Source organism: Pelobates fuscus, chromosome 10, assembly GCF_036172605.1.
Source record: "Pelobates fuscus isolate aPelFus1 chromosome 10, aPelFus1.pri, whole genome shotgun sequence".
In the NCBI taxonomy this organism is placed as follows: Eukaryota; Metazoa; Chordata; class Amphibia; order Anura; family Pelobatidae; genus Pelobates; species Pelobates fuscus.
This window is the reverse complement of record NC_086326.1, coordinates 71,326,352-71,337,132: the sequence shown is the minus strand read 5'-3', so window position 1 is coordinate 71,337,132 and position 10,781 is coordinate 71,326,352. Positions and strand designations below refer to the sequence as shown.

At 39.8% G+C, this 10,781-nt stretch overlaps 1 protein-coding gene across 1 annotated transcript; it reads right to left on the bottom strand.

Annotated features, from left to right (window-relative positions):
- Positions 1–419: 419 nt before the first annotated feature.
- On the bottom strand, positions 420–959 carry LOC134574753 (uncharacterized). The gene has a single exon (XM_063433845.1). It carries the CDS (start codon positions 957–959, stop codon positions 420–422), a length of 540 nt encoding a protein of 179 aa, XP_063289915.1.
- Positions 960–10,781: the final 9,822 nt, after the last annotated feature.

Sequence of the window (10,781 nt, the reverse complement as noted above, 5' to 3'; positions counted from 1 at the left end):
GGTGAGTGGCAGCTATAATATTAGCTGGAGGAACAATGGTTTCAGGAACAGTGGGAGTGGTTTCTAATGGTTCATGTAGTCTAGATATGGTGTCAGCTTTGAAGTTACGGTACCCAGGTCTATAAGTGATAGTATATTGAAAACGCAATAAAAATAAGGACCATCTGGCCTGTCTTGAGGATAAACGCTTGACATCAGCAATGTATGAAAGGTGTTTATTAATTGTGATTACCAAAATGGGATACTTAGCATCCTCTAATAGATATTGCCATTCTTTGAAAGCCAGTACAATAGCTAAGAGTTCCCTGCTCCAAATGTCATAGTTATTTTCAGAGTCAGATAGCTTTTTGGAAAAGAAACAGCATGGGTGAAGGGATTCGTTGGGGGGGTTTTCTATGAGAGAGAACAGCTCCCACTCCCTACTCAACAATAAATGGTAGTGATGGATCAGGATGATGCAGGACAGGAGCTGTCGTAAACGCTTGCTCAAGCATTTCAAAGGCCTTAAGAGCCTCTGGACTCCAAACCCGAGGATTAGTACCCTTCTTGGTCATCTTGGTGATGGGGGCAATAATGGAGGAGAAGTTCTTTATGAACTTTCTATAGTAATTTGCAAAGCCCACAAACCGTTGGATGGCTTTGAGACCTTGCGGGAGTGGCCAAGACTTAATAGCCTCCAATTTAGAGGGGTCCATACTAAATCCCTCTTCCGAAATGATATACCCCAAAAACTGCACAGACGTCTGATCGAAGAGACATTTCTCCAATTTGCAGTAGAGGCCGTTCTGTAGCAGTTTCTCTAGTACTAGCCTAACATGTTTGTGGTGGGTTTTGAGGTCTGGGGAATATATGAGAATGTCGTCCAGGTATACTACTGCACATACATGCAGAAGATCCCAGAAGACATCATTAATCAGGTCTTGAAAGACCGCAGGGGCATTACAGAGCCCAAAAGACATTACTAAATACTCATAGTGTCCACTGTGAGTGTTAAAAGCAGTTTTTCATTTATCGTTTTCTGTTATTCTCACTAGATTATAAGCACTCCTGAGATCGAGTTTGGTAAAGTATCTGGATCCTTTAACATGGTCAAATAGCACAGTAATGAGGGGGGTGGAGTAGGCATTCTCTATAGTAATTCTATTGAGACCCCTATAGTCAATACAAGGCCTCAAGTCTCCCTCATTTGTTAGTGACAAGGATGATGCAGAGGTAATTTGTCAGCCTCATTCTTCTCAAAAACCTGTGGTAGGTCAGCTTATTGGGAATGAACAGAAGTTTATAAAGGAGATGCTATAGGCACATTGAGCAAGCATACATAATGAATCTGATCAAGACAGCCCTGCTGACAGTTCTTTCCCAAGGATAGAATGTCTAAGTTGCCCCAGTCAATTATAGGGTTGTGCCTAACCAACCATGGAAAGCCAAGGACAATTGGTACTATAGGAGTTTAGGATCTGAAAGGTTATCCTTTCCTTTTGTAATGCTCTGACTGTCATCTATAATTCCTGGGTTTCTTGTGTCACGAAAGGTTTGCCTAACAGTCTACCATCTATGGTTTCAACAGCCAAGGGTGTAGCCTTTCAGACCAGAGTCAGGGCAGCAGATTTAGCAAATTTTCTATTCATTAAATTGTCCGCGGCACTAGAATTGATCAGGGCTTCAGTGGTTATGGTTTTACCGTTGACTTGAAGTAAGACAGTAATAAGCGGTCTGGTGGTCTTTGCAAGAAGGGATAAAGTCATAACACCCAAGGCCAACCCCTCATTAGGCCCTAGGTGCTTGAGTTTCCCTGAAGGCTAGAGCACGCCTTCCTAAGATGCCCCTTCTTCCCACAATAGAGGCATAAACACTCCCTTCTGCAGTAAGACTTCTCAGCCTCTGATAATTTAGTGGAGCTGAACTGCATAGGTTCAGGTGGTGGCGAACTGGGTGGAGGTAGAGCGAGCAATGGTGTAGTGGGTAGATAGGGGAGTCCATAGCTGTGTACCCTTCTTTGGCTCTCTCTATGATTACGGCATTCCCTGATGTGATTATCTAAAATGATGCAATAATCAACGATGTCATCCAGTAAGATGGGTATTTCCCTGGGTGCGATTTCATCCAGGATGTAACCGGCCAATCTTTCCTGGAAGGCGGTTACTATGGCATCATTATTCCAGATCACGTCTGCCACCAAGGTGCGGAATTCTATAGCATTATCTGCTACTGTTCTCGAACTCTGCTTGATTCCACTTTACCAGCGGAAGTGACCCTTCCGGGAAGATCAAAGGTTTTCTTAAATGTAGAGAGAAAGTCGGAATAAGACATGGATAAACTGGATTTCCAAATGGTATTAGCCCAAGCCAAGGCCCTACCCGATAGGTGGTTAATTAGAAATTCTGTTTTAATCTGTCCCTAGGGTGAATGTAAATCTGGGTAAGAAATCCTTGACACAGCATGGGATCACCACTATTGCGCTGAGGAGGCTTCATGTGAACAGTATGAGCCGGCGCAAGAGGTACTGGTGCAGGAATTGAAACTGGTGGAGCAGCAGTACCTTTCTGTACGTCAGGTTGAAAGTGGGCAGTACAGACAAAAATGGTCTGCAGTGCTTGGGCAAACAGGTCCATACGGTGGTCCAGACTATCCATCCTGGAATCGTGATTGGCCAACTGCCGTGAAATGTCAGCAGGTTCCATTTGGCCCTGTTGTAATGTCAAGAACTCCGGAACCAGACACGCTGATAAAACACAGACACACAAAGTGCCGTGCCGTTCGTTAGAGTGGCCGGGCTGAGCACACAGAGAGAAGTCAGTATACAAGCCAAAGTCAGAAGAAACCAGAGAGAGAGAAAAAAATTGATAAGACAAGGGGGTTAAAGAAAACAGGATAAACGATGAGACAAGCCAACATTTCGGTAACCAGACAATCAGACAAACGGACAGAGTATACGCGCTATTGGGCTATCAAAAGACCACAACAGGGCACAAAGGAATGGAAGAGGTGAGTTTAAATATGTTTATGGAGTTTCTGCTTGGCTAGCTTCCAATCATAATTAACTATCACACGTGGAAGGTATTTGGTCCTCCCACTGTGAGTAGTAACATCATCAACGAGCGCCGAGTCAGGTAGCTGCGTGCAGCGTCATAAACACTGGTGCCAGGACTGAACATAGCCGTATGGAACCCGCCACTCACAGTGGGCAGCACAGAGAAGTTGGACGCGAGCGGGGCGCGGGTGCCAGATGCCGCTGCTCGCAGCGAGAGGTTAGCTGAAGGTATCACAAGCCGGGCGTGGCCAGCAGAAGCTGACGCTCACGGGGACCTGTAACCTGTTCTAAAGAAGGATATTATGGCACTGGAAAAAGTGCAGAGGCAGACTACAAAATTAATGAAAGGATTTGAACATGTTCATTATGAAGAAAGATTAACAGTACACATTTATATCTGTCATCTGAATTTTCTGCCTGAAGATGTGGTTTTATCAGTCTGTACAGATGTTTAGACTGCAATTGGCTGAATACTTGCAAAATTATAAAATTCAGGGATGTAATTTTTAATTTGTGATATTAACAGCTTCTTGATTTAAGCAAAGATCTGACTGATTTTCTGGGGTCAAGAATTATTTTTTTTCCTAGTTTGTTACAAAATAGGAAGGGCTTCAAATATTTGTATTGCCTTTTTTCCGATCAACTACAAACACAGATGTGAGGAAGGCTGAATTTGATGGACACATGTCTTGTTTTAGCCTATGTAGCTATGTCTATCTCAAAAGCTGAAATTGTTGCCAATAAAATTTACAGCCCTTTTACCTGCTGGAAGTGGAGCTTACAGTATTCTAGCTCCCTTACAAATTGGCATTGCTTTTTAATTTGAATTGCCTAGCAGTTTTTACTTTGCTATAAGCATTTAGAGGAGTTAATACTCCACATTTGGGATAGTAAGTTGAGTATATTGTCATGGTTATTCCCTAAAGGATTACTTATCCTGAATCCTAAAACGTGAATTTCAAATTGTAGATCAGAGGAATGCCCCTAGTGTGTTCAAATTAGACTTGTGTGTGAGAGGAATGATGAGTGCAGGGTGAGCTATTACATTGGTTCAATAACTAGGTAAATTAAGCAAACGCATTTTTTCTTTTGAAGCTACATAGCATTAAAAAATCACCTTTCCCCCTTCCACTTCAATATGCAACATTGTTCATTAAAAAGAGAGCAATTTTAATGAGTCTATTAAAAGAATGTGGAAAATAAAAATGCTGTTTCAGAAAAAGTTTAACTTTTTATAAAATGCATTTTTTTATATTTTGGATTGCATTCCTATGTATATATAGTACAATAGACCTATTTGTATGTCCTTTGGTACAAACACAATCCTTGTAGCTTTAATCAAATAACTCTGGGTCTTTAACCGGTCCAAACTTACATGTCAGATGCCTGTTAGCACAGAATTCAAAGGCACTCTTTGCTTCCCCCTCACCCCCAAAAAAGGCAAATAAAGTGAGTTTAATGAATGTATTAATTCGACATATAATTTTATTACAAGACACGGAGGCTCCTATTGCATATCCTTTTCTTTACTGTCCACCAATAGCAGCAAAGAATACAAAACAGAATGAAAAATAATGCATACATAGCAACATAGGCCACTCCCAGCCAAGTCCCAGTATAATAGCAGGCACCACCCTCAGATCTCCCTCTTCCTTTGCTGCTCCACAGTCAGATAAGTATCTAATTTTCTCTGTTCTGTGGGTTTTTGTTAAATTTGGTGATTCGTTATTATTTGCTGTTTTATTACATGTATTTTCAGTCTCTATTTACTATGTTTATGGTAGACTCTGGGTCCCAGACCAGCTGTAGGCTCTTTTGACCGGTTTGGGTTTTTTTGTTGTACCCCTGTCCTTTTCTCACTTTCCTCTATATCTTTCATCTCTACTTGAGGTTTCTGTATTTGGTACCTGCTTTCTGGTTCTGCCCTTGTATGGGCAGACTGAAAATACATGTAATATAACAGCAAATAATAACAAATCACTCAATTTAATAGAAACCCACAGAACAGAGAAAATGAGGTACTTATCTGACTGTGGAGCAGCAAAGAAAGAGGGAGATCTGAGTTCCCAGTACTAGTAGGCTACACATGCTTAGTATGCCATGAATGTGAGTGAGCATTGATGTGTGTGTGCCACTGAGTTTCTCTGTAGTGAGCTTGTGTGTGTGTCAGCTTGTCTGTATTGGTCTTCTGTGTATGTCTCAGACCTAGTAATCTTGTGTGTAGTGACCGTGTGTGTCTCTGTAGTAAATTTGTTTGTAAGTGTGTGTGTGTCAGTGAACTTGTGTGTTATGAGCTTGGGTAAGTTTGTCAATGAGTTTGTCTGAAGTAAGCTTGAATGTGAGTGTTTGTCAGTGAGTTTGTGTCTGTGGGGGGGGGGGGGGGGATTATGTATACATCATGTCAGGTGTACAGCAGCACAAAACCTAAAAATATCTCTGCTCAATGCTATCTACTTAAGTTAAAATGGTAGCAAATTAATATCCAAATGATGAAATAAAGGCTATTTTTGCCTCAATTTTTGCCATTTGGATTATACTTCATTATACAATTAATCTTCCAGTGCCCCTCCTAAAAATCGAGTTTTGGATCCCTCTTGCCCTTCTCCCAGTGGCTTGCTTCTCTGTGGGCAGGCTTGAGCTGTATAATGGCACCTTAAAACTTCATATAGCAGCCCTGATACTAGTGCCCGACTCCTCTTGCATTTTAAAATCTGCCGGCAGATTTCAAAATGCGGGACAGGTCCCTAGGACTTAAGTTTGCTGGGACAGTAACCCTAGAATGCAATTTTCCCGGCACATTTGGGACTGCTGGCACCTGTGTGCTCATAATATATTGTAAATATGTGGGTATAATGAGTGTATACAGCTGTTTAAAGTATAATGTGAGTATGAGTGTCTGAAGCTCTGTATACTTGCATCTATCAAGTTCAGCATATCTCACATCTGTTTCTGCCGTAGATCCAAAAGAAGACCAAAAAAAAAAACACAAAAAAAAGCCACAAGCTTTTTTGCAGGAAACTTGGAAAAGAAATCCTTCTCAAATCCAGAATGGCAGTCAGATCTCTCCTTGGATTAAAAAGCTGTTAACCCATATTTTAAATATCATATCCCTCAATATTATGTTTTTTGCATAAGACTCTGATAAAACAGACTGATGAAACCACCTTTTCCGGCAGAGAATTCCACATCTTCATTTTTCTTACTGTAACAAAACTTTTTTTTTTGCCTCGGTCTAAATGCTCCATTTCCTTTTTTTTTTTCTATTCTTTTTTTTCTGCATCAAGGCAAAATTACAGTTTCATGGTTTTAAGCGGCATAACTCGGGCCATGATTCTAAAAAGATTTCCGACAAGAGCTACTAAACTGCTCAATAGGAAATCATAGTTCATGTGACCTAGTAAATAACAAGAGCAAGACAATCAGATCCTGTTGTGTGTGAATTTTTCTTTTGTGCTATTAAAAAAGCCTATGAGCACAAATGATTGCCCAGGGAAGGCTTGATGCCTGATGCCCTCCTCTCTCACCCCATCCCTAACAGGTGGGAGGGTGGAATAAACAAAAGAGTTAACTGGAAAGGGGCCTCATGAGTGACCCTCTACCTACCACATCCTCCTCACCCTGGATCCAGACACCCTCCTCCCCCCTTATATGGATGGAAATATTATTTTTGGTTGCAATGTTTTTACTGTTTACCACTTTCATGATGATCTCTGCCAGCATTGTGCAAACCCTGCACTTATGGAACGTCATGGAAAAATAAAATACACTGAATTACTTTCTAAAGTTAGCCTGCAAGCCATGCTTGTAAACATCACAGACCTTTCATTCTCACTCCCAAGTGCCAGATATGTTTTAGATGTGCAGTTTTTCCTGGGAAATAGTCAGTCCACCTATTAATGAAAAGAAAAGCAGACAAAAATATATAAGCTGGACACATATCACATCCAAATGCGTGCTTTCTGAAGAGCTGCTGAGGGTCTGATTAGACGCTTTACACATGTAATATGTATTATATTGGCAGAAATTGTCCTGTTACTCCTTTTTTTTTATTGTAATGTTTTTTGTACTGTTTCAAATTAAGTGGAAATTGTTTTAAATTTAACCCACGTGACATTTTTTTTTTTTACTTTCACCATCTTCCAGTTAATTAAATCAAAATGAAACCAACAGTGAGCTGTGATAATGCACCATGGGCTACCTACCAATATTTTGTCCTTGAGGCCAAAGGCAGATACCCCCAATGCATGGAAGTGTGAGTGCGATGGTGAAGCAGAGTGTGTGTGCTAGTACAACATTATTTATAGCTCTGGCCATGCATTTAATGATGAAGGAAAAATCCAAAAAACACTGTAGTGGTTATGGTGCCCGGAGTGCCCTGGTGCCCCCCCAAGGTAACAAGTCAAATATTTTGAGAATGGTTTAAAAACGTACCTGGGGTCCGTTCGGTGCCAATTACATCCTTGTCTGCCCCCAGAAGTTCCTGCTCTGATCGATGCAGGGAGGAATTAATTGGCTGAGAGTGTCCAGTTGACATTCTCAGCCAGTGAACCAGCTTTGAATAGCAGGGCTAAGCTCAGAGTAGCTAATGAAATCTTCTTGGTGGTGGAGGTGACCAGCAACTGGTGAACCCAAGGTAAGAGTGCCAGGAAACTCCTGGCACCATAAGCACTACAGCAGGTGCATGGAGGGTTCCTTTAAATGGTTACATGGCTCATGCACGTAAAGTAGAGAGATTGTAAGCGTGGACACCTTGTCAAGATCCTCCTAAAGACTAGGCTTCCTACCCTCTTCCCTCTTATAGTGTCAAACACGGGATCATTACAACCTAAAACTCTGAACTGGCTATGAAGCTTAGGGCAAAGCCAATAAAATCAAAGTGTGGGTGCGAGCATGACTGCGTTATAGTAAATTTAAAGCAATTCATTTTCAGTTTAATATATCATTTATCTTAATAATAAATTATATATTCATAGCTTATGGAAGTGTTCAGTTAAAGTGAACCCATAACGATAGGTAAACTGAACTGTAACTAGATTGCCTATTTAAAAAAAAAAAAAAAAAAACATTAATTCTACAAGTGCATTTTTTTTTTTTAAATAGCTGTATGACCAACCAAGAATACAGTTAGTTCATGGGTTTTATTATAGGGTTGTAGTCCAGTTTTACACCTAAAGCAGATGGTTGTTTTGTCCAGTTTTTCTGATTTTCACTGCTAACACATTTCTTTTTTTTATATATTTATATATATATATATATATATAAATTTAGGAACCAGTTACAATGTACAAACACACACAAATTTATATCTAAGAATAAAATCACGCTGATAAAACTGCCATGCATTCAGAGTTAAGATAATGATCAGGTTAAGACTGCAGCATTATAAATAAATTCATTTTGTAACTGTTCTAATTAGAGTTGCTGCATTAGACCGCTAATGTGTATTAAAAAAATAAAAATCTTGTATTCCACATCTCTGAAACAGGCAGCCTCATACAGCATAGATATATTGTCCCTTATTCCTGTGCAACCTTCTCTACTTTATTAACTAGATTTGAATAAGAGCGCTGGAATTTTTCTACGGTTATTTGTGGCCTCTCTTTGAACTAATAATTATTTGCATTTGTTTGAAATAATGTAGAAAACCATTTTTAAATCACATTTAACCAGAACAAGTAAGCTTGTCTTTTTGCTAGTTTCCAAGTACATTCTGAGGTCCTAAAAGTAATATCTAGGAACACTCAAAGCACTATAACTACTGCAGCCGGCCAGACGCCACTGGGCATCCACTGCCGCCCTTTCTGCTCCTAGAAGCTCGTACTCTGAGCTAAGCTCGGTGTAGCAGAGAGATGCTTGGCTGAAGGCTTGTTAAGTTGGCGCTATCAACCAATTAGCTGTACCAAGCTTAAGAGGAGGCAGTAACTGGAGCTCAATGTACCCCTGCTGAGCTGTGAAAGCGTTCTCACATGGTTTGACCATTTATCCTGAGTGGGCACCAGGGCATGTCTGGTACCATAACCACTACAGCAGTCTGAAGCAGTATTATTGCTTGTAGGGTTCCTTTAATGGTACTTTTTTTATTGGCCTTAGAAGCGTGAGACTGTTAGCTGGTTAACAAATTTGTGTTGCTGAGATACTGCGGCTGGAATACTGTTCGCTTTGAAAGATGTGCTGACGTAGTTCAGATATTTTGGCCTTAAATTTTAAATTCCCTTTGAATTCTTAACAATTGTCAATGAATAACATTGGAAACGAATATTCAAGGATATAATAATTTGCATTAAAACAACGTGTTGATTCCTTTATTTTTTTTTATTTATAGTTCAAATCTCTTACTTGATTGATATATATACAAAACAAATAATATAAAATATAAAATAGCATAATATGACATTGCAGGCATTAGCATGTGGAATGAGTTTTTTTTTACATGAGTAGACAGATGGCACTGTGCCCATATAACAAAATTAAGAGGAAAAAAACAAACATGTGGACCCTTAAAAAAAAAAAAAATGATTGGGTTACTGGTTGATTATTGTGTAAACCCCATGTGAGGGCCCGGTACCGAGCCAGCTGGCTCATGGAAAACATAGTAGGCCGATGCCCAGACTAGGTAAGGGTAGAGATCTTTCACAAGAGTCACTCGAATAGGCATCCCTGAGCATCACCTTGAGGACAACTGTACCAGCCCAAGCTTGGCAATGAGTCAACACAGCGACTAATAGTGCTCCAGTATTAGGAATCTGCAGAGGGAGTGGATTCATTTTTACCCTAAATTTTTGTTGGTAAAGTTGAAATTCGGATTTCCCCCTTCTGTTGCACCAGCTGAAAAAACAATGTGTGAAAAGCTGAAATTGATAGACTTAGCCCCTTAAGGACAGAATCTCTTTTGAAATGCAACGTGTTTGTAACCAAGACCTTTTTGGCACTTTTGCCATGCGTTCATTCTACCACAATTTCACCCATTCTGTATAAGTGCACCCATACATATTACATATATTATTCAAATTCAAAACTGCTATATAAAAGTATATATGAGAAATATAAAATGATAGGCTGCTCCAAAGGGTTAGGGGTACAATATATGTAAATAGGAAAATAAAAGTGGAGCAAAATATGCAGAGTCCTTAGATAACAATACAAGCGTACCACATGGTAAAAACAGGAGTGCAAAATAATTCAAAATAATAGTAGCAGTACGTGAAGGCCTGGTAAAGTTTGCTTATATTCTAAGGTTTGTAAACCACCAAGATGTTCAGGATCCAGGAACATATATAAAAGAGAAAATGTCTCCAATAGTGTAATAAGTTCAAAATAAAATATAACAGATAAAAAGAAGTGCCAAATGGCCTACTCACACGGAATAGAGCTAAAACCAGCTCTAGTATAGTGCGCCTGCAGTGGATTTCAGGGATATCGAAGGAAGGTGCAATCAGCAGATATCGTAGCAGCAGGGTATGTGTAAAAACTAAAATAAGAAGTGCGACAATAGTGCTAAAATATAATAAAGCAGGAGTAAAAATAGATTAAATGTACTCACACTTTTCTGAGCAGATAGACCGCTCAATGTAATCAGTGTAGGTGGTATAATCCCCACCTGGGATTCTTGGTGAGGTCCTCCCTGGGAAAATAAAATCAGGATGCCACATAATAAAAGAAAAGGTATATGGCACAATATACTTATAAAATGGCCAAAAACCTTTATTGTGACAAAAAAATAGCAGTATATACAGTCCACAACGTGTTTCAC